The sequence below is a fragment of the Polypterus senegalus genome, chromosome 12 (genome assembly GCF_016835505.1).
Source record: "Polypterus senegalus isolate Bchr_013 chromosome 12, ASM1683550v1, whole genome shotgun sequence".
Classification (NCBI taxonomy): domain Eukaryota; kingdom Metazoa; phylum Chordata; class Cladistia; order Polypteriformes; family Polypteridae; genus Polypterus; species Polypterus senegalus.
This window is the reverse complement of record NC_053165.1, coordinates 130417176-130441160: the sequence shown is the minus strand read 5'-3', so window position 1 is coordinate 130441160 and position 23985 is coordinate 130417176. Positions and strand designations below refer to the sequence as shown.

The 23985-nt window shown below is 41.0% G+C and overlaps 1 protein-coding gene across 3 annotated transcripts in view; it reads left to right on the top strand.

Annotated features, from left to right (window-relative positions):
• The window catches only part of tmem266 (transmembrane protein 266), a 505213-nt gene that overhangs the window by 337197 nt on the left and 144031 nt on the right, over positions 1-23985 (top strand). For all 3 annotated transcript variants that reach the window (XM_039773428.1, XM_039773427.1, XM_039773429.1), the window contains exons 6-7: positions 475-531; positions 8089-8227. In XM_039773428.1, coding sequence (XP_039629362.1) covers positions 475-531; positions 8089-8227 — 196 coding nt within the window. The remainder of the gene's footprint in view (positions 1-474; positions 532-8088; positions 8228-23985) is intronic.

Here is a 23985-nt window from a genome sequence, read left to right as displayed (position 1 = left end):
ATAAATAAAATGTATTATTTTTATTATCATTATTGCCATATGAATATTTGTGCTTTTTGTGTAGTGGTCCATAATGAAATAAAAAAGCCAGTTGAATGCATGCAAGGAGAATCATTTTTATATAAATATTAGTGTTTCCATAAAATACATACCCAGTAATACATAAAAGATAAAGTCACATTCTCCACTAGTGTCAGAAGTCCCGTACAGTAAAAACAAAAGTACATTATAGTTTTCAGGTTCTTAATTTTAAGAAACAACAGATAAATAGTAATGTATTTGTTGTTTAACTATCCTGCAGTGGGCTGGCACCCTGCCCAGGGTTTGTTTTCTGCCTTGCACCCTGTGTTGGCTGGGATTGGCTCTAGCAGACCTCCGTGACCCTGTAGTTACGATGCAGCAGGTTAGATAATGGATGGATGGATGGATGTTTAACTATTTTATAACAAATTTTCATGTTTGTTTTTGTTATAGACAGTCTTCAGGATTGTGGTGCTAGGCATTTGGGATTACATAGAAAATAAAGTGGAGGTAAGCTCCTTTTCTAATTTTTTGCTTAAAAAATATATATATAATCAGATCAATGCATAAACATTAGTCTCTGCATTTGTCTCTGCAAACTTCTTGTGTTTCAGTGTTTCATGTCACTGAAACACTGCTCTGAATATATTATTTTTATTCTTCTCTCACCATTTTCTTCATGATACAAAATTACAAACACATTAATCTTTTAACTTTTTCACATTAAGTCTCAATTTACAAAGCCTACAGATTCTGACATTTTTTAATATGTTTATGAGTGACTGCTGTAAGAAAAAACACAAAGAAATTATAAAAGATTGGGGCACCATAAGGTGAACCCCATATATTTGATGATAAAATGAAAAAAAGAATGAATTCAGAGAACATCCTTTCAGATGGGAGCCAACAGTCAGCCTAAATCTAGTTGGTGGTGGAACCCCTAAAAAAGGAAGCCAAATCAGAAGAGGTGGGATAAGGGGTTCATGGCCTGGAAGTGACATCACTGGGCTACTGGTCATCAAATCTGTTAAGGAAAAGGAGGAGAAGCATTAGGCACTAGCGCCAACTGTTGACTCAGGGTGATATCACTACTTGATGACCTTCAAGTTGTCACCCAAGTACATGCGTGTGATACTGCTATCGCAACGTAAGAAAATATCACTTACAATAAATATGCTTAAACCAATTTCAGGATTATGGAGCCTATAATAGCGATATCAGGAACTAATATTGAACACAGTGCCAAGACATTATAAGACACTCTCTCTCTCACACATACACACACACACACACACACTCTCTTACCAGCTTAGTTCAATGTTCTCAATTAACCTAGCTTTCATGCCATGGGGATATGGAATTAACCCCAAAGAGGCGCAGGGCCGACATGTAAACTCCATTAAGATTTTGATCTGTTGAAACCGTGAGGCTGCGGTGCTACCTATTGTGCTACTGTGCCAATCTGCACAAAAACACAATAATTACATTAAATGAAAGTTACAAAATACAAATATGATTATTCACTGCAAAAACAAGTATTTACTTTGTAGGCAACTCAACTGTTCTACAGTGGGTTTACACTTATAAATTGTAGTAAGAAGTCAAGCAAAATGACACCTTTTATTGGCTGACTAAAAAGATTACAATATGCAAGCTTTTGAGTAATTCAGGCCCAATCTTCAGACAGGATGTAATACAGAAACTGGAATTCCCTACGTTTATATAGACATTAGAATGCAGTTCTATAAAAATGTATGAGCTCTGGTGCATCCTTCTTAAAATCAGTGTCTCCTCTGCTAACCCTGATGGGCTCTTGCAGCCATAGGATATGTCCAACCAAAAGGCACAGCCATCGCTTTAACTTGCTTGAGCCTCTTTTCTCTGACTTTTGCTGCCATTCCTCTGCCTTACAATGGATCCCTCCTAGAGCAGTTGGTCACTTCTGCTCCCAAAGTCGCTCAGCAAGAGTGTCCCTCAGTCTCCTCTTGAGCAGTGGCCACACGCTCCTCTCTTGATACTCTTCCTGGCTGCCTTCCTCTTTTCTTTCTTGCACCAGCTCTCTTCTCCCCGTCCTACCTTCTTTCGCCCATCTCTTTAACCTCAGTCTCTCTTTATTTCTCTTTTCATTCTGTCCTTTCTGTTCACCCTCTATCCCCTCTCTATCGTGCAGGTTCCTTTTATATAGCCTGAATGGGTGCAGGTATGATACTTGGCTTCATCTGAGGCGTGAATGAGGCACCTGACCGATCCACTCGCATTTGCACGTGAGTGAGCAATCAACGAAGCACCCCAATTAAACCTGGAGCGACATGTGTGCGCAAACACCCATACCCGAATGGAGCTTGTACACTCTGGGACACAATTATTTATTTAAAAACTGCACTTCACCATCTACCTCTCACCACACACCTCTGAATCCTTCATAGTGTCACATACATGCTCATTAGGGACAGCTTAACAGTTCGGGTGGTGATAATTCCTCCCCGATCCACAGGATAGGACTTTATACTAATGACCAAATGATTGACAACCCTACCAGCTCTGACACCACTATCAGTGTTTGGCCACCTGGATCCACCTTTTCTTGTCTGGCCTGTATTTAACTGGAGGTGTCACCAAATTGGAGAGTCTACTGTCAGACGCATGCCTACTGAGACGTTTTTTTCTCTGAAAAGCATTTATTATTTTTGTGACGCGGTGTCACTCCAAACCTTTATCTTGTCTTTGTATTTTTTTACAATATTAACAAGTAATTTTACCATCATGTGAAAATGCCACACTGCACAGAGATGAGTAACTGATCTACTGATGTTCGATAAGAGTTATGAAAACCAAAAGAAGCCTTTGTTAAGGTCTTGTTACATAAAAGGAAATGAGTAACAGATGCATTTTTTACCATACCTCACCTAAAGTGTTACCTATATATTTGCATTAACATAAGACAATTCAAAATTAACTTTTTTCTACACTGGTGGGCTACTTTACATGAAAGTTTGATTTTAGATTTGACCGTGAAATTGATTAAATTTAATAATTTCAGTTTAACCTGTTAGTTGAAACTGATGGAGAAACTATTACAAGGACAAGCTAAAAACAATTGTCACATAAAATATATCCTTATGTACAATATAGTATTATTCTATACAAATTGTTGGTAGATAGGTGCCTAGGTAGGTGACATAACAGGAAAGGTAAAGTTAACTACACCCTGATGAAAAGAAAGTCAGCTTTCTCATCTAATATTTTTTATTGGGAACTGAACATGGCCATTTTTCATGTGCATTTGTAGCAGTAGTAATAGTAGTATTATTGTAACATGTACCGAGTAGAGTGAAATTCTTACTTGCACGTCCAACCAACCCATCAATACTCTCTAGTGCCATGACAAACAAGAGTGTATTAAAATATAAAACTATATTTTATTTAATTGAGCACATAGACCAGCTTACCTCTTATCCCTGTTCCCACATACAAGCAACTATGAACAAACTCAACCAAATCCAATAGTCACAAAAAATGCCAATTCCACATAATTGTACAGATTTATGCTATTTTACTTGCTTATATTTATATGATATTTTATATTATGAAGGTTTTAATTTACTGCTGAAAAAAATAATTTATTACATTAAAGTATGCTGTTTCTTGATGCCTAATTTAAAATTCAAATCCAGCTAACACACTCCTGTATGTTGCTCCATAGCAAATGCCATCTATCAAAAGCACAGCTTTCAGTTATTTTTCTATTTGCACAGCTTATTTCCAACTGCATATTTTAACAAAACCATAGAAGTATTTCTTTTGTAAAAAATATACTTAGCAATGTCTCTAACTGGCACCCATTTTCACCAAGTCACTTTTTTACTTGCTGTTAAAAGAAATACACAGGCTATATTTTTTATCTGAAAATATGTTTATTATAAATTATAAATATTATAAATATGCCACAAAGTATAGCAGAAAAAAATAAAACCCAATGACTGTTCATCCCAGTGGCTGGACTTACCAACTTTGTCCACCTCTCTGTCTCTCTTTCCATTACTGCTGACCTCTTCCATCCACTAGATGTAACTTGGTCCCAAACAGTTCTTCATTTCCTGTGAGGCTGCTTTAATCATATCATTGGGACTTACCGATGTTTGATACAAAGCACCAGGGTGCAATTTCCTTTAATGGTACCTGATGTTACTTCTTAGTCTTCTTTTGTTCCTAAAGAGTTGGATCTTTTATGTAGTCTGTACACTAACTATTCCCTTATTCTGTTGTTCCTCCTGTGTTCTGCCCCCTTAGGTTAAGAAGTACTGGCAGGGAATGAGCATTCACAACTAACTTCTAACTCCTGAATAAGCAATCTGGCTGCAGCTTTCCTGGCTGGTGCTGCTACCTGTCAAATAGGAGGTCTTGTCATTTCTTTCTGTTTTACACTATCCATACTTCCTGCTCCTCAGTGGTAAGGATCTGGAAGTCCTGGCACCTGCCTTCTTGCACACTAATTACACATATAGGTTTCTCTCAAGGACACCCTTCTCTTTGTCTTTCTCTCTAGCACTGGTGCCCCTGCCTTTTGCTCTTTTGAAGAATTCAAAGTGCATGCAGGACACACCACTCTTGGACAGCCCTGCATCTCACAATAGAAGAATGGAGGCAATTTACAGCAGTGTCCTTAATAATACTGCTACAGTGAAAAAAGATGAAAATATCTGAAGGTGCTCTCCAGTCTTTGATTGTATTAAACATTAGTTAAGCAAGCAGTTTCAGTCAGTCACCCAGTACTCAATACAGCACTAGAGCAAGAATCTGTAAAGTCTATCATGGAGGGCTGTAGTGGCTGAAGGGTTTTTGTTCCAACCCAAATTAATAATAAGAAGGATGTACTGCTACCCTAGGAGTCTGACTAAGATAAATCTGTTTGGGATTCAGTCATTCTTGTTTAACTTACTCACCACAAATACTAGGCCAGTACTCAGTGAACAACAGTGTAAAAATGTGTGTTAAACTAAAACTAAATACTTTACAACACAAACCCAAACAACAGATACATTGCCAAAACAAAGCTGGAAATGAACAAATTAGAGTGCACAATGCAATAGCCATTCTTAACTTGGCATAAAAATAACAGTCTGCTTTTACAGTCCTTACTGATCTGTGAGAGATCAATGGAAGCATGAAGGAATCTCCCGCAAGCCGGTACAAATAATATAAACGTTCTGTCCTACCACTAAAAGAGTTGAGAGCTCAAGAACAAAAAGGTTTACTTTCTGAGACGCATCTTGCTTGTAAATCTGGACACAAATCCAACTTCTAGTAGGTGGCTTCGGTTTCAGATTTCCCACGCTAGTATGCTGTTGCTCCTTGCCTCTCTTCCAGATGTCTCCCCTCTCTCTCTCCTCAGACCTTTCTGAGTTAAATCCATTTTAGGCAAACTTTCTGCACGGTGTCTCCTCCTTAAAGGTGCAGATCTCCAAAGAGGCAAACCCACATCAACCCATCTTCCCAGGTATATATTTAAGGAGAGGGTGAACTAACAAAAGACCAATAGTACATGTGGCACACACTACAAGGGAATTATTGTTGTTGAAGCTTCATTGTAGTTGTCTCACATATTAGGATTCCCACACTTGCTTCCTTGTTTTAATCCTAAACAGCTGCATTCACTGCTTTTTAATTGTTCACTATTAGCATTCAAAAAAATTCAAATGACAAAGGAGCCAACAGTTTTCTGTCTAACTTGTTTCCATTTGCACCTCTGTGTATTCATCGTGAACTATCTGGTTTAATAAAATATTTGGAAGGAAACTGAAGAGGTAAAAAGCGAATGTCTGAGAATTACTTATTCACTATAAATTGTTATAGATTGGCTGTAAATAGTTTAGATGATATCCTTGGAAAGCAAAATATCTGTGACATAAGAATGACCTAACATGGCAAAATGAAAACACTAACAAACCATAAAATTAAGATCTGTTATTGGAAAAGATTGGTTTGTAAATGGGCAATCAGGATAGAACAAAAGCCTTGTAGCCACTGCGGTTCTTCAGGACTGATTTTGCAAACCCTACACTATACTGAGGGCAATGGACAATTAAAATGCAAAAATCAAAAAAGCAAGGCATTCAACGTATAGATGTCTGCAAAAGAAAACAGAGCTGATAACTACGCAACCAGCTGGTAGCAATAAAAGGCTTCCCATTTTTTGGAATGGCGCTGTGTGGCATTGATGGAACATCTGCCTCTCAACCCTGAGATCTTAGGTTCAGCTCCTGTGCTGCCTGTTAAGCTTTACATTTTCTCTTTCCATGTTCCTCATAGTATTCAAATTTCCATCCCAAAAAGGTTCTTAATCAGCAATTCTAAACAGGGCAAACATGAAGGTGAATGAATGTGTATGTCAGACAATGTGATAAATTATTGTTCTATCCAGGGTTGGTTCCTGCCTTGTTCTTAGTAGGCTATGGTTTCTCAGATCCCTATATTAGAAAACACACCTTTAGAATATCAATGGAGTTTTACTGTATTTACCCAATTTCACTGCCATTTTAATTATCATATTCTGAGAAATTAGGACAATGTACTTTAAGTCACTGTAAATAAGACATTTTTATGTGGCTGTGCATTTATCTCATTTCAAGAATATAATATTAAATGAATGACTAGAGTTTGAAAAGAACAGTCTATCAAGTTCTGATCAGGCTGTAGTCACCCATTTGAGTTCCTTCATATTTTAACAGTGAATTGATAAATAAGGCAGAACAGTGGTTAGGGGTGCTGACTTCTGGGTTCAAACACAATTCTAGATCATTATCTGTTTGTAGTTGATATGTTCTTCCTGGATTATTTTTTTTCTCTCAATATTCCAGTTTTTCTCCCATGTCTAAAAGTTGTGTTTGTTAAGTTAGCTAGTGACTATATGAACACATTTACATGCTTATGTGCCTTTGATAGGCATGTGCTTTGTCAGGGGAAGATTCCTGCTATGTTCCTGATACTATAAGGATATGGTAATGCTCCAATGTCCCTGACTTAAATGAAGCAGGTACAAATAGTAAACAAATTAATTAGTAACAAGTAAGGTGTATGCGTTAGTGTTGTAGATACTGATTCCAAGCAGTTGATAAAAAATAGATCTCCAAAAAGAGAGAAAGAATGGATCAGGCACTGCATCAAAATAAGCTTATTTTTGTATGGTATTGGCAGTGCAATGTCAGTTTTGATGGTCATTGTCAGTTAAAAGTTGCTACTCATGCAATCAATAAACCAAAATAGCCCAATGCTAATCTATCATAATCAATGAATATTTGTTCTACATGTAGGTCTTTCTCAATATGTTCCTAACTTACAAATGGCTAACCACCTCTTTTTTTGAATTAACCAACGCACAGTCAAATGCAGTAGTTCTGTTGATTACTTCTCTTTATAACACAGGCAAGTTGAACTATTTTGCCTTGTATTATGCAGTATTATTTCATATGAGAATTCATTTTACTTTCTGATTTGATAAGTTAGTATAAATGTACCTCTTTTTGTGAGTTGCATCGAGTTGATTCAACTTTATGCATACATTTTTAAAACTAAATCCAAGAATGATATGTATAGCAGGTTTATCAGAAAATGTGTGGAACAGCATATTCTCTTTTCTTCTGTCTCAAGCTTACATGGTTTCCTTTGTTCATGTTGGTTTCCTCATGCCAACTTCTGCTGTCCAAAGACATGCTGTTAGGTTAACTAACAATTCCCAACTGCCCCAGAGTGAGTATGAATGTGTAAGTGAGAGAGGCTTGCAGTAGACAGGCATCCTCTTCAAGACTGTCGCCTTACAATTAGGAGTATACATTTCAATTATTTGTATGTGTTTAAAAATATTTGAACAGATAGAAAAAAAAGTTGTATCATTTTGAACCTAATTAACATAAATGGAGCCCAGCAATATTTGTCCATTAATTAATAATTGAGCTATGCTGTAGACTCCAGTTACCTGTGATTCTGACAATTATGCAGAAAAAGGATTATCAGTAATAGTAACAAGGGCCCTCCAATGCAGTACTAGCTGCCTTTACCTTTCTTTCTCAGGTTTTTGATGGTGCTGTAATCGTCCTCTCTTTAGCCCCAATGGTGGCTTCTACTGTAGCAAATGGACCCAGCAGCCCCTGGGATGCCATAAGTCTTATCATCACACTGCGCATCTGGAGGGTGAAAAGAATTATTGATGGTAAGTGCTGATTATTGGTTTGTTTAATTAGTAATGGATGCTATCATCTGCAATAAATCTTGGCTACCCAACAGAAACCCAATAGGACCTAAAACAGTTTACTGTTAATTTGAAAAGTTGGGGCCTAATTGTATATTTTTCATTTGGATCAGGTCTCTCTTAATCTATAAATTCCTGCTGCATTCAGGATGGAAAATATCTGCACCCTGGGAGAGTATAGGTGCATTTGCTTCTGGAAGCTTGCCTTTCAGGTTATAATCGATTGTTATGTTTAACACCAGCCTACTTTCTGATATGCTTACCCTCAGCAGACATTTTTGGTTTAAAATGATGGAGCAGACCTTTTAGACAGGTTGCCTTTTCTTTTGTGGAGGCACATAGGACCCTCTAAATGTATTGCAACACTTGCTAACTGACTGTTTCCATCCTTTTGCACTGGTGGGATATAATAGCGCACCACTCTGTCCCTATAAACAGTCTTCAGCCACTCAAAAAGCAGCTGAGAGTACTTCTTCCAAAATATATTGGCTAAACTCCTAGATCTTCTTTTGCTTTGAAGTCTCTGATGCAACCCATCCTTTCAAAGGCCAAGTAGCATTCTTACCTTGACTTGCTTCACACAATCCAAAGAAGACTTAGATCTAATTTGAGGTCCTCCCTTGCCACTCTGTCATGGAGAGTAAGCCAAGTAGTCCCATTTTGGTTGTTTGTACACTCAGGCTCATTTTAGCCAAGGTGGAGAAGCTTGGGTATGCTAGTAGAGTTATGTTGTTGGACACCTTGTATCTTGTTAGCATTATCTTTGGGAAACTAGCATACGTTGTGTAACCTGGACAGAGAGTCCATATTTGTGTGCTTTGATGGTTGTAGTTAAAGCATCTTGTAGGAGGACATTTTTCTAGAGTCAAAACTGGATTGTTATTCTCTGGCAGGCTTTTGGTAATCAAACCTGGGTTCAGCCGGAAGAAGCAGTGATTCTCTACAGTATGTTCTGACCATCTTTAAGTCGAAAGGTAAAAGGCAGATGCAATGCCACTTGGGTTATAGGCAGTATCAAGATTTTATGGTCAAAATAACCATTATTGTTTTATACTCAAACCATTTGAACTTGCGATGACTCTGAGGCAAAAGTACAGAATACTGCTTTTTACTTATGTATTTATGCGTGTGTACACACAAATATATAGATTTAAATTATGGATCTGTTTGTGTTCCATACCCCATGTACACTAACAGTAAAAGAAGTGGGAGTTAAGGGTGATGTTTGTAGATGAGTAGGGAATTGGCTCAGACACAGAAAGCATGGTACAAGGTGATAGTACAAGGAACCTTATCAGAATTGGCTGATTGTATGAGTGGTGTTCCACAGGGGTCAGTGCTAAGGCCGCTGCTATTTTTAATATACACTATATAAATGAATTAGATAGGAATATAAGTAACAAGCTGGTTAAGTTTGCAAATGATACCAAGCTAGGTGGACTGGCAAATAATCTGGAATCTGTTATAGCATTACAGAATGACTTGCACAGCATACAGGCTTGGGCAGATTTGTGGCAGATGAAATGTAATGTTAGTAAATGTAAAGTATTACACGTAGGAAGTAGAAATGTTAGGTTTGAATACACAATGGTAGATCTGAAAATCGAGAGTAGACCTTATGAGAAGGATTTAGGAGTTTTAGTGGACTCTAGTGGACACTATCAACTTCCAGACAGTGTTCAGAAGCCATTAGGAAGGCTAACAGAATGTTAAGGTGTACAGTATAGCATGATGTGTAGAGTACAAGTCCAAGGAGGTTGTGCTCAAGCTTTATAACACACTGGTCACACCTCATCTGGAGTATTGTGTGCAGTTTTGGTCTCCAGGCTACAAACAGGACATAGCAGCGCTAGAAAAGGTCCAAAGAAGAGCAACCAGGATCATTCCAGGGCTGCAGGTGATGGATTATGAAAAAGATTTAAAGAGCTTTGCCTTTTCAGTTTAAGTAAAAGAAGATTAAGAGGAGACATGATTGAAGAGTTTAAAAATATGAAGGGAATTAGTCCAGTGCTTTGAGACTGTTATTTTAAAATGAGTTCATCAAGAACAGGGGGACACAGTTGGAAACCTGTTAAGGGTAAATTTTGTACAAACGTTAGGAATTTTTTCTTTACACAGTGAACCATACACACAAAGAATAAGCTACCAAGTAGCGTGGTAGACAGTATAACTTTAGGGACTTTCAAAACTCGACTTGATGTTATTTTAGGAGAATTAAGTGGGTAGGACTGGCAAGCTTTTTTGGGCTGAATGGCCTGTTCTTGTCTAGATTGTTCTAATGTTCTAATGCTCTGCGCTCACTGAGAATATTATTAGGAACCATCCATTCATCCATCCTCTTCCGCTTATCCGAGATCGGGTCACAGGGGCAGCAGCTTGAGCTGAGATGCCCAGACTTCCCTCTCCGCGGCCACTTCTTCTAGCTCTTCCGGGGAAATCCCGAGGCGTTCCCAGGCCAGCCGGGAGACATAGTCCCTCCAGCGTGTCCTGGGTCTTCCCCGGGGCCTCCTCCCAGTTGGACGTGCCCGGAACACCTCACCAGGGAGGCGTCCAGGAGGAATCGTGATCAGATGCCCGAGTCACCTCATCTGACTCACCTCGATGCAGAGGAGCAGCGGCTCTCCTCTGAGCCCCTCCCGGATGACTGAGCTTCTCACCCTATCTTTAAGGGAAAGCCAAGACACCCTGCGGAGGAAATTCATTTCAGCCATTTGTATTCAGCTGAGCTCGTTCTTTCAGTCACTACACACAGCTCATGACCATAGGTGAGGGTAGGGACATAGATCGACTGGTAAATTGAGAACTTTGCCTTACGGCTCAGCTCCTTTTTCACCACGACAGACCGATGCAGAGTCCGCTTCACTGCGGACGCCACACCGATCCGCCTGTCGATCTCACGCTCCATTCTTCCCTCACTCATGAACAAGACCCCGAGATACTTGAACTCCTCCACTTGGGGCAGGATCTCGCCCCCAACACTGAGAAAGCACTCCACCCTTTTCCGGCTGAGGACCATAGTCTCGGATTTGGAGGTGCTGATTCCCATCCCAGCCGCTGCACACTCGGCTGTGAACCGATCCAGTGAGAGCTGAAGATCACGGACTGATGAAGCAAACAGGACAACATCATCCGCAAAAAGCAGTGACCCAATCCTGAGCCCACCAAACCGGACACCCTCAACACCCTGGCTGCACCTAAAAATTCTGTCCATAAAAGTTATGAACAGAATCAGTGACAAAGGGCAGCCCTGACGGAGTCCAACTCTCACTGGAAATGGATTCAAATGCGGACCAAGCTCTGACACCGGTTGTACAGGGACCGAACAATCCTCATCAGGGAGTCCAGTATCCCATATTCCTGGAGCACCCCACACAGGATTCCCCGAGGGACACGGTTGAACGCCTTTTCCAAGTCCACGAAACACATGTAGACTGGTAGGGCAAACTCCCATGCACCCTCCAGGACCCTGCTAAGGGTGTAGAGCTGGTCCACTGTTCCGCGACCAGGATGAAGCCACACTGTTCCTCCTGAATCTGAGGTTCGATTATCCGATGGACCCTCCTCTCCAGGACCCCCGAATAGACTTTTCCAGGGAGGCTGAGAAGTGTGATCTCTCTGTAGTTGGAACACACCCTCCAGTCCCCTTTCTTAAAGAGGGGAACCAGCACCCCAGTCTGCCAATCCAGAGGCACTGTCCCTGATGTCCATGCGATGTTGCAGAGACATGTCAACCAAGACAGTCCCACAACATCCAGAGACTTGAGGAACTCCGGGCATATCTCATCCACCCCTCAGGCCATGCCACCAAGGAGTTTTTTGATCACCTTGGTCACCTCAGTCCCAGAGGTGGGGGAGCTCACCTCAGAGTCCCCAGGCTCTGCTTCCTCATTGGAAGGCATGTTAGTGGGATTGAGGAGGTCTTCGAAGTACTCCCCCCACCGACCCACAACGTCCCAAGTCAAGGTCAGCAGTGCACCATCCCCACCATATACAGTGTTGACACTGCACTGCTTACCCCTCCTGAGATGCTGGACGGTGGACCAGAATCTCCTCGAAGCCGTCTGAAAGTCGTTCTCCATGGCCTCCCCAAACTCCTCCCATGTTTGAGTTTTTGCCTCAGCAACCACCAAAGCCGCATTCCACTTGGCCTGCTGGTACCTATTAGCTGCCACCAGAGTCCCACAGGACAAAAGGGTCCCGTAGGACTCCTTCTTCTGCTTGACGGCATCCCTCACTGCCGGTGTCCACCAACGGGTTCTGGGATTGCCACCACGACAGCCACCAACCACCTTACGGCCACAGCTCCGGTCAGCCACCTCAACAATAGAGGCAATGAACATGGCCCATTCGGACTCAATGTCACCCACCTCCCTCGGGACGTGGTCGAAGTTCTGCTGGAGGTGGAAGTTGAAGCTATTTCTGACAGGGGACTCTGCCAGACATTCCCAGCAGACCCGCACAACACGTTTGGGCCTACCAGGCCTGACTGGCATCCTCCCCCACCATTGAAGCCTACTCACCACCAGATGGTGATCAGTTGACAGCTCCGCCCTTCTTTTCACCCGAGTGTCCAAGACATGTGGCCACAAGTCCGACAACACGACCACAAAGTCGATCATTGAACTGAGGCCTAGGGTGTCCTGGTGCCAAGTGCATATATGAACACCCATATGCTTGAACATGGTGTTTGTTATGGACAATCCATAACGAGCACAGAAGTCCAATAACAAAACACCACTCAGTTTCAAATCGGGTGTCATTCCTCCCAATCATGCCCTTCCAGGTCTCACTGTCATTGCCCACGTGAGCATTGAAGTTTCCCAGCAGTACAAGGGAGTCCCCAGAAGGTATGCTCTCTAGCACCCCCTCCAGGGACTCCAAAAAGGGTGGGTACGCCAAACTCCAGCGCATACGCACAAACAACAGTTTGGACCCGTCCCCCCACCCAAAGGCGGAGGGAGGCTACCCTCTCATCCACCAGGCTAAACCCCAATGAACAGGCTCCAAGTCGGGAGCAATAAGTGTGCCCACACCTGCTCGGCGCCTCTCACCAGGGGCAACTCCAGAGTGGTAGATAGTCCAGCCCCTCTCAAGGAGATTGGTTCCAGAGTCCAAGCTGTGTGTTGAGGTGAGCCCAACTATATCTAGCCAGAACCTCTGACCTTGCGCACTAGCTCAGGCTCCTTCCCCTTCAGAGAGGTGACATTCCATGTCCCAAGAGCCAGCTTCTGTAGCCGAGGATTGGACCCCGCCTTTGGCCACCACCCAGCTCACATTGCACCCAACCTCCTTGGCCCCTCCCATAGGTGGTAAGCCCATGGGGTGGGGGACCCACGTTGCCTCTTCCCGGCCAAGCCCCATGGATGCAGGCCCGACCACCAGGCGCTTGCCATCGAGCCCCACCTCCAGGCCTGGCTCCAGAAGGGGGCCCCGATGACCTGCGTCTGGGTGAGGGAAAACGGCATCCAAATTTTTTACTCTTCATAGGAGGTTTAGTTAAACCGCTCCTAATCTCATCCCTCACCTAGGACCAGTTTGCCTTGGGTGGCCCTACCTTTGGCATAAAGCCCCGGACAACAGAGCTCCTAGGATCATTGGGATATGCAAACCCCTCCACCATGATAAGGCGGAGGTTCCAGGAGATTATTATTAGGAACACTTTACAAATATTGTGTAAGACCTCCTTTTGCTCACAAAACAGTCTCAGTTTTTCATGGTATGGATTTCCCCAGATGTTGGAAAGATTCTGGTCCATGTTCTGGTCCATGGTGACATGTGTGCATCACAAAATTTCTGCAGATTTTTCAGCTGCAGGTCCATGCTGTGAATCTCCTTATCTACTGAATCCCATATATGTTTATTGGGTTCAGATTCAGGCCACTGGAGAACACAGAACTCAACTTCATGAAACCAGTTGAGACGAATTTGCTTTGTGACATGGTGCTTTATCGTATTGAAATTAGTCATACAAGATGAGTAAATTGTGGTCATGAAGAGATGCACATGGCCAGCAACAATACTCAGATCGACCGTGGTATTGATTGGTATTAAGGGTTCAAAGTGTGCCACTAAAACATTCCGGACACCGTTACACCATAACCACAACCACTACCACCCACTGGTGCAGTCAATTGGATTTAGAGGCCACATAATTAGTTCAATGAAGATCACCTGTCTGGAGTTTTAATTGAGTATATAAAATAAATGTACCTTATCTGGAAGGTCCAGCTTATGGTGAGTCAGTATGATGGCCAAATTGACACAATGAAGAGAAAAGAACACTCTAAACAATTCCATTAAAAACTGATTGAAAAGCACAAATTAGTGTCTATGAAAAGTATTCATGCACCCCTTTGGTGGTTATACAACATTGGATCACAGTGGAGTAACTTTGGCTTTTTTGGCATTGATCAACAAAAAATTGTTTTTAATATCAAAAGTAAAAACAGACCTTTGCAATGTGATCTAAAATAACACAAAATAATTGATTCCACAAGTGTAAATCACTATTTAATGGATGCATCTTTGGCAGCCATGGCAGCCATGACAGCCATGAGAACAGGTCTCTATTAGCTTTGTACATCTAGAGACTACACTTTTTCCCATTCTTATTTACAGAACTGCTCAGGCTCTGTCAGGTTGCATGGGGGTTGCTAGCGAAGAGTCCAGCTACAAATTCTCAATTGGACTGAAATCTGGACTCTGACTAAGCCACTTCTCCACATTAACATTGTTGTTTTTAGCTATTCCCATGTAGCTTTATCTTGGGATTGTTGCATTTGCTGGATTGTTTGAAAACAAATCTTCTACTCCAGGTTTTCCTCCAAGATTTTCCTGCATTCATTTTATCTTGCATCTCCACGCTTCACCATGTTGCTGTTAACATGCTCCATGAAAGGGAATGGTGTGTTTAAAGATGATATGTATACTCCTCAATTTAAGAATCATCAGACTTTAGAACCATTTTCTAGCTGACTTCATGTACCTTCTGGTAAACTGTGTGTGTGCGTTTTAGCAGTGTCTTTCTCCTTGCCACTCTCACATAAAGCCGTGACTGGTGAAGCACCAGGGCACCATTTTTGTCTGCACACTCTATCCTGCCTGAATCACTGCAGTTTGTTACACTGCACAACAAAGTTTTTGCTTCTTGATCACTGTTGGGTGTTGCTTATAGATTTTTGGGTGCTGATCATGAATATCACATCAAAATTTACCCATCACATACTGTTTCTGAACGAGCTTGATGCTGTCTCAGAATGCAATAAAGGTGGCTTGCATACACCAGTCCTGCTCATTTGGTTAATATAGATAGTCAGTGTGTATGTATAGTATCAGTACAGTAAAGTATAGTATATGTAGCAATATAACAGTAAGTAAGCTTGATGCTATAGACGTTTTGGTGTCGGGCGATATGTCTCACCAATGTCGTAACAGCCGCAATACATTCGGCTATATCTGTGCCGAATACACACTTGCACCTCAGAGATGTTGGATGACTGCTCTTGTGAAGAAAGCTTATCATCTGTATTTCGGCTGCAAAATTGGTGATCAAGACAAGGAATGGGCGCCTCACATTTGCGGTGCAACATGTGCTGTCAGTCTGAGAGCCTGGCTCAGAGGCACTCGAAAGACGATGCTGTTTGCTGTTCCGATGATATGGTGAGAACAGAAAGACCATGTGATGTACTGTTACTTCTGTTTGACTAATGTGTCTGGTTTCTCTGCCAAAAACAAGAAGTCAATTGAATATCCTAATCTGACTTCAGCAATGAGACCCGTGCCACATGACGACAGTCTTCCAATTCTGAAACCATCAGATGATTGGACCTTAGACGAACCAGATGAAGAAACTGCAATGCAGGGTACTGACTGTGACATTGACCCGGATTTTAAACTGTGCTCATCAGGCGATCCACATCTGATAACACAGGCTGAATTGAACGATTTGGTCAGAGATTTGAGTCTGTCAAAAGCAAAAGCCGAGCTGCTGGGTTCAAGACTGCAGGAATGGTGTTTGCTGTCGCCAGGTATGAAAATTTCTGTGTTTCGAGGCCGACATCATGATATGACCAAATTTTTTGCACAAGTCGACAGTCTCTGTTTCTGTGACATTGAAGGATTGTTCTCGGCCTTGGGTTGTAATCACAAACCGGAAGAGTGGCATCTCTTCATTGATTCGTCAATGTGAAGTCTTGAAAGCTGTTCTGCTACACAATAGCAACATTTATCCTTCAGAACCTGTTGGCTATGCAGCACACATGAAAGAAACGTATGAGAATATGGAACTGTTGCTGAAGCATGTCCAGTATAGCAGGTACAACTGGAATATCTGGTGAGATCTTAAAGTCGTTGCTCTGTTACTAGGACTGCAGCTCGGGTATGCAAAGTACTGTTGTTTCAATTGTGAATGGGACAGCCGTGCCAAAGAGTCGCACTATTCTCGACAGAACTGGCCACTCCGTAAAAAGTAAAAAAGACAGAAAAATGTACCTAATGAATCGCTTGTTGACCCGGCAAAGATATTTTTGCCTCCTAACATAAAACTGGGACTCATGAAGAATTTTGTGAAAGCACTGAACAAGGAAGGCAAAGGTTTTTCATTATTTAAGACAGATGTTCCCAAGAATAACTGACACCAGGATCAAAGAGGGCATTTTTGTTAGCCCCCAAATCAGACATGTTATGAGTGACAAGCGGTTTGAAGATCTGTTAGTTGGGATGGAAAAAATTGCCTGGAAAGCCTTCAAAGACGTTGTTGACAATTTTCTGTGCAACTATAGAGCCCCAAATTACATTCAGCTGGTAGACAAACTTCTCAAAGCATACAAGACAATGAAGTGCAACATGTCACTCAAGATTCATTTCCTTCACTCACGCGTAGACTTCTTCCCCGTAAATCTTGGTGCTGTCAGTGATGAACACAGTGAAAGGTTTCACTAGGACACTGCTACGATGGAGAAACGATACCAGAGCAATTGGAATCCGTCAATGCTTGCTGACTACTGTTGGGCACTGCAACGTGATGCACCAGACATTGAATACAAAAGAAAATCAGGAGCAAAACACTTTTAATTCTGTTGAATTTAATAGCTTATGCGAAACATAGACATGACTAAATACGTTATTGTCAGTAAACATATAAATGTCTATTTCTTAGAGTTCCTACGTGGTGCAGTAAAACCTATAACTATATTTGTGCATAGCCTGTAGGTACCTGTCACAATCAGCAAAAACTTTTCAGGAAGCAAGACATTTGAAAAAAATTGTTGAGCAGTGTTATGAGAGATATTTTGGGGACCTACCTTACTACTTATCTTCTTGCACAATCACTCAGTTTTGGTGGATGGTCTGATCTAGCCAGATTTATAGTTGTGCCATGCTCTTTCCATTTCTCAACAATTTATTTAACTTGCCTCCAAGGGATATTCAGTAACTTGAATATTTTTTGTATCTATCCACTGACTTGTGCATTTTAATTGGCTTTTCATGGAGTTTCTTGGAATGTTCTTCTGTCATCATTGTGTCAGTTTGGCCATCATACTGACTCGCCACAAGTTAGACTTTTCTGATAAGGTGCTATTTATACTACAATCATTTGGTTTCCACTTGAACTAATTCTGTGTCTTCTAAAACCAATTGGCTGCACCAGTGATGGTTTAGGTGTGTGAATACTTATTAGATATTAGTTATTTTGTGTTTTATATTTGTATCTAAATTAGACCAGTTTGCGCAGATCTGTTTTCTCTTTGACATTGCAGAATATTTTTCTCTTGATCAGTGTTAAAAAGCCATATGAAATCCACTGATTTAACGTTATATAACAATAAAATGGGAAGGTTTCAAGGGGGGTGAATACTTTTTTAGACAGATAGATCCCCAGACACACTTTTTCACACACTTCTGCTGAATAATTTGCTGGCTGAAAGTTCTCAATGTTAATATGTCAGAGAGAGGGTGTTCAGCATTGTTCATAATTGCGTGCAGTGTTGTTTTAATTCCCTTCTTTGCTACTTCTTCAAGGGGGTCCAGAATATGTTCCATAACGGAACTGTCACTTTAATTTGTTTGTTGATTGTGGTGGTGAGCCCCTCTTGAAGTGATGTTACCTTCCCAGCATACCACAGAGTATAAAATTGCACTTGCCATCACAAAGTTGTAGAAGACATGAAGGGTTTCACTGCCTACATGATGGCCACTGTATGTATATTGTAGTGGAGCAAATGAAGATGCAGGACAAAACCAAATGCTTGGGGTGCCAACTGGGCCAAACCCAGTTTAATCATAACAAAAACTAGGAAATGTAACAAAAAATATGTGCCTATTAGAGGACACAGTCCTGCTCTCAGAAATGACAAGTTACTGGCTCAGACTCAGGTGTGCACAGAAGCATTTTGTAGCGCTGCCACATAAATGTAATAGGTTTTCTGCTGTTGATTGGGTGTTGTGCGGAGAGGTGGAACTCTGGTTTTATTTTTTTCTTTCGTGGAGTGATTTGCATAAAGAGTGCCGTTTTAAAGAGAAGAGAAAGAAGAAGAGGAGGGGGAAAAAGAAAATCCGAGCAGAAAAACAGATCAGCTACTGCACAAGCCATGTAATGAAGTCCAGGAGCTCCTACAGTCCTGTCCGAATTGTGGAAGTGATTCTTTTGATCGGGGAATTGAACATTCCGCTATTTCCTACGGACTTCGGTGAGCTATATCAAAGGACTTTCTGTATTGTTTCATGGCGCAAGACTGACTGTATGCCTTTTTTGGCGAAGATTTGATTGCAGCTAGGAGTCCGCATTTAACAGAATTCCTCGTTTCACCTGCCGGTATCGGGGGTGCAGAACTGTGGACCTATTTACAATCTGTTCAATTTCTCATTAATGCAATTATCTAATCAACCAATCACATGGCAGTTGCTTCAATGCATTTAGGGGTGTGGTCCTGGTCAAGACAATCTCCTGAACTCCAAACTGAATGTCATGATAGGAAAGAAAAGTGATTTAAGCAATTTTGAGCGTGGCATGGTTGTTGGTGCCAGACGGGCCGGTCTGAGTATTTCACAATCTGCTCAGTTACTGGGATTTTCACACACAACCATTTCTAGGGTTTACAAAGAATGGTGTGAAAAGTGAAAAAACATCCAGTATGCGGCAGTCCTGTGGGCGAAAATGCCCTGTTGATACTAAAGGGTCAGAGGAGAATGGGCCGACTGATTCAAGCTGATAGAAGAGCAACTTTGACTGAAATAACCACTCGTTACAACCGAGGTATGCAGCAAAGCATTTGTGAAGCCACAACACACACAACCTTGAGGCGGATGGGCTACAACAGCAGAAGACCCCACCGGGTACCACATCTCCACTACAAATAGGAAAAAGAGGCTACAATTTGCACGAGCTCACCAAAATTGGACAGTTGAAGACTGGAAAAATGTTGCCTGGTCTGATGAGTCTCGATTTCTGTTGAGACATTCAAATGGGAGTCAGAATTTGGCGTAAACAATGAGAACATGGATCCATCATGCCTTGTTACCACTGTGCAGGCTGGTGGTGGTGGTGTAATGGTGTGGGGGATGTTTTCTTGGCACACTTTAGGCCCCTTAGTGCCAATTTGGCATCGTTTAAATGCCACGGGCTACCTGAGCATTGTTTCTGACCATGTCCATCCCTTCATGACCACCATGTAACCATCCTCTGATGGCTACTTCCAGCAGGATAATGCACCATGTCACAAAGCTCGAATCATTTCAAATTGGTTTCTTGAACATGACAATGAGTTCACTATACTAAAATGGCCCCCACAGTCACCAGATCTCAACCCAATAGAGCATCTTTGGGATGTGGTGGAACGGTAGCTTCGTGCCCTGGATGTGCATCCCACAAATCTCCATCAACTGCAAGATGCTATCCTATCAATATGGGCCAACATTTCTAAAGAATGCTTTCAAAGCACCTCGTTGAATCAACGCCACATAGAATTAAGGCAGTTCTGAAGGCGAAAGGGGGTCAAACACCGTATTAGTATGGTGTTCCTAATAATCCTTTAGGTGAGTGTATATTTATATATATATATATATATATGCACTATATATATTTGTAGTGCCACATATAAGGGTTATTTAGGGTTGGGGGGGTGCATATGTAGGGGATTGTATTCTTGTTTTTTATTTTATGTAATATATTCTTTATGTGATGATAGAGATTGACTATTAGTTTTTTGTGGGCTACAAATGCATCAGCATTCGGGACTGAACCATGTAGAATAAGGGGTATACAGGAAATTTATTGGGGTGTGACATTGGCCTATCCTGTTATCATCTGCCGTCACCTAGGACAGACTAGTGGTAGCGATCGTCTTGTGGCAGTGTGTGGGACGAATTGTTACAAGGATGGCATCAAAATAAGACACCACCTTCTGGGAGCGTTCTCCTTTTGGCCCTTAACCTGCAATTGCTCAGTGCTTTGAGTAGTGAGAAAAACGCTATATAAATGCAAAGAATTATTATTATTAATATTATTATGATTATATTGGGTGGTTTCTTCTAGATATATATTTGTAGCTAGAGATCCACAAAGGGAGAGAATGAGTCATGTATCTTAAAATAGTTTTTTATTCCTAAGCTTTTAACATCCTACCAGGTGTCATCATCAGAAGAAAATATTAGACATACCGGAATAAAAGGTAATACATAGTAAGTGAAGGATAGGGGTGAGGGGGTGGGGTTGTAATCTCAAGTAAACATTTTTCACGTTGTCATTATGGGGTGTTGTGTGTAGATTTCTGAGGAAAAAATTAATTTTGGAATAAGGCTTTAACATAACAAAATGAGGAAAAAGTGATGTGCTGTGAATATATATACAGAGAGCGAGAGAGAGTTAATCTCAGCAAGTCATTCAAAGGCCAAATTAGTTAGGGAAATTGATGGTTACCCAGGGAGTTCCATTAGAAGACAGGCCAACTAAGATAAGATACTGACACATGTACAGAGCATATTCCTGGAGATTGTTATGATTCTCATGTTTGCTGTCATCCGAAAAACACAAGGAAACACCATGAGTAATGTTTTGTGGACACTACAGGTAAGGAAGTTACTATGCCTTATGTTTTATTGATGACTAGTGTGGAAGAAACTGGATTGGTTTTGGGGTTTGATTTAAGGTTATATAACTTTAAAATGCAAATATAGGAACATAGTAGATATTGTCTTTTTCTAAAAGACTCCATGAATTTGCTTTTCATTAATAAAGTGTATTGCTTATAATTATTGTCTGTATATACACTATCAAAATTGCATAATTCATTTGAAATATTTATTGGCTTCATCCGTTTATTACTTTAAACAACACACTGGCAAATTATATGTCTGTGTGTGTGTGACTGTGCACATTTCCTGCTCAGAAAACCTTTAGATATACTTCTAGTCCCAGCTGTCAAAGGAAAATGAAGTGCTGTTACTCATCCAGATGAAAGTATCTGAAATCAGCCATGGTGTGAATTACAAGTATAGCTGTGCACTGCCAGCTGCTGTCAGCCCTGCTGAAGTGTGTATGAAAATACATCCCACAGCTACAGTACTTAAGCTGACATTGACAGATGCAGTTGCCTTTCTCATAATTATTATGCACCCACAGTACCTAAAATGGTCATGGAGTGTGCCCCCTTCTGGTGTGATTACTCTGAAGTGTTCCCCTTCGACTGACAGCTTCTAAAAATACACTTTGTTAGCAGTATATAAATATCTTCACTCTTCCATGTATGCTCGCTTTCCTTCCTTCTTTCAGCTGGCAGCACATGAGACAAGATGCAAATGAACAGGCAATCTGCTTCAAAATAAGAGCATCTTTTACAGAAGCCTGTGTTTTGTTAAAGTGAGTGGCAGGGAAGCAATAATACATACGTTGAAATTCTTGAGAAATGTCTGTTTTTCACACCATGCAATTGTCAGCTAACAGTAAATAACAGCAGTGTCTATCTGTGTTTTAAACTCCATGCTGAATATGAAATAAAGTATTGAACATGTCTTATGAGAAATATGCCAAAATGCATCATGAAAAGAAGAATTATTGAATTTCTCATTTTCAAATTTTAAAACATGGCAGGCAGTTAAGGCTAAGCCATTGGATCATAATATACAATTATTCCAGTACTAGTTGAACATGTGGACCTCCAGTCTTCAAATAATAGTCAACTGAAAGAGTTGAAGTTCATTAATATAATGAAACTTGAACATGAATTTTGAACATAGAGGCTTCAGTTTATGTCAAAGATAAGGAGCTGTTGATAGTGTGTATGTGTTTGTCCAGTCCTTAAATAAAAGAGAATGGAAAATGAGGCGGTGCAATGTGGAAGTCAAAAAACAGCATGGAAAACACAAAGACTAACCAATGCAAGAATGTGATGAAACATTAAACCAAAAGCTTGAAGTACTGCATGTTATAATGCCGTTGGAAAAAAGGAGAAGTACTTTTTAACTTATTGAAGCCGTATGACATCTGTGTGTGTTTGTAGTTTGTATTCTTTTTAAAGTTGCCTTCTGTTTGTAAAGGTTTGGGCATGTGGACTGAGGAAAGGACCAACAGCAGGTGGGTAGGGAGGGGAGTGAATGGTGTGGAAGCGATTGCTGCAGAGCTCTGTAGTACAAAACATCACCAATAGCAGTATTCAGTAATATAAAAGCAAAACAGAGTTAATTCATTCAAAGCAACAAACAACATCATTTTGACATTACAATCTAAAATTAGTACACTGTATAAATATTATACAGAAGTTTTGAATAAATGTCCACCACCAAAAAAAAGTAAAAGTAACTAATTAGTTTTACCAACTGAAATGTGCCATCTTCCATTGGTGTCTTTTTATTACATTATAAACAACAGCATCTCTATGAGCTATAGAAAAAATCATTGTTATTCTGTTCCATTTGGTCTTAGGGGCGCATAAGCTAGTTTTGGACTCATAAGTTTCTCAGACAATGATCCAGATGCAAGTAAAATGGGTAAAGTGTCTTTGTCACTGTAAGGTGACTAAACCCAACCCACGATGACACAAAAAGATGTAGTTGTTCACTGTGTGTCACAGTGAGTGTTTGAAAATGTAGCCATCAGGAGATACTGGAACCAATATCACACTGTGAAGGGTGCCGTCACCATGTTCATGAATAAAAGGCGGTAAGAACTTCATGTGAGTGATGAAGAGGATCAGCTGGCCTGTGCAGTGCAGGTCGCCATCAGCACCTGTCGGTGCATTTCTTGTCCTTTCAGAGGAAGTCGTGCATGTACCTCTCATGTACCGCAGCAGTCTTGGTCACCCCACCAAGTTTATTGTAAATGATTTTGTGTTGCTGGGTTGTTTAGTGTGATCATTCAGCTGTAGTTGACTGGCTTTTCTTGTCAGTGGTGTGAGGGGGTGTGCATGTCATGTCGAAACTATAACTCACTGCCACTGTGGACTGCACCTTCAAGGCTTTTGCTGCAAGTGGTATGCATGGCTGTGTATGTTGTGTCAAAACAGAATTTTTCAGCAGTTGTGGCCCACACCTTCAATTTACGGCTCATGCTTCGTGTGCACACAAGTGACATTATTGTGTTCTTGTCATTTTCAGGCATTTTCCAGTTCAGTGTGGAGCACAGACATGCATATTCTGTCAGGTCAGGTGCATTGTGGTGCCTGCATCAGGCATAAGAAGGAGGAAAAGCAACATTTTGTAGCGTTGTGAGCCAGACGCCAAATTTA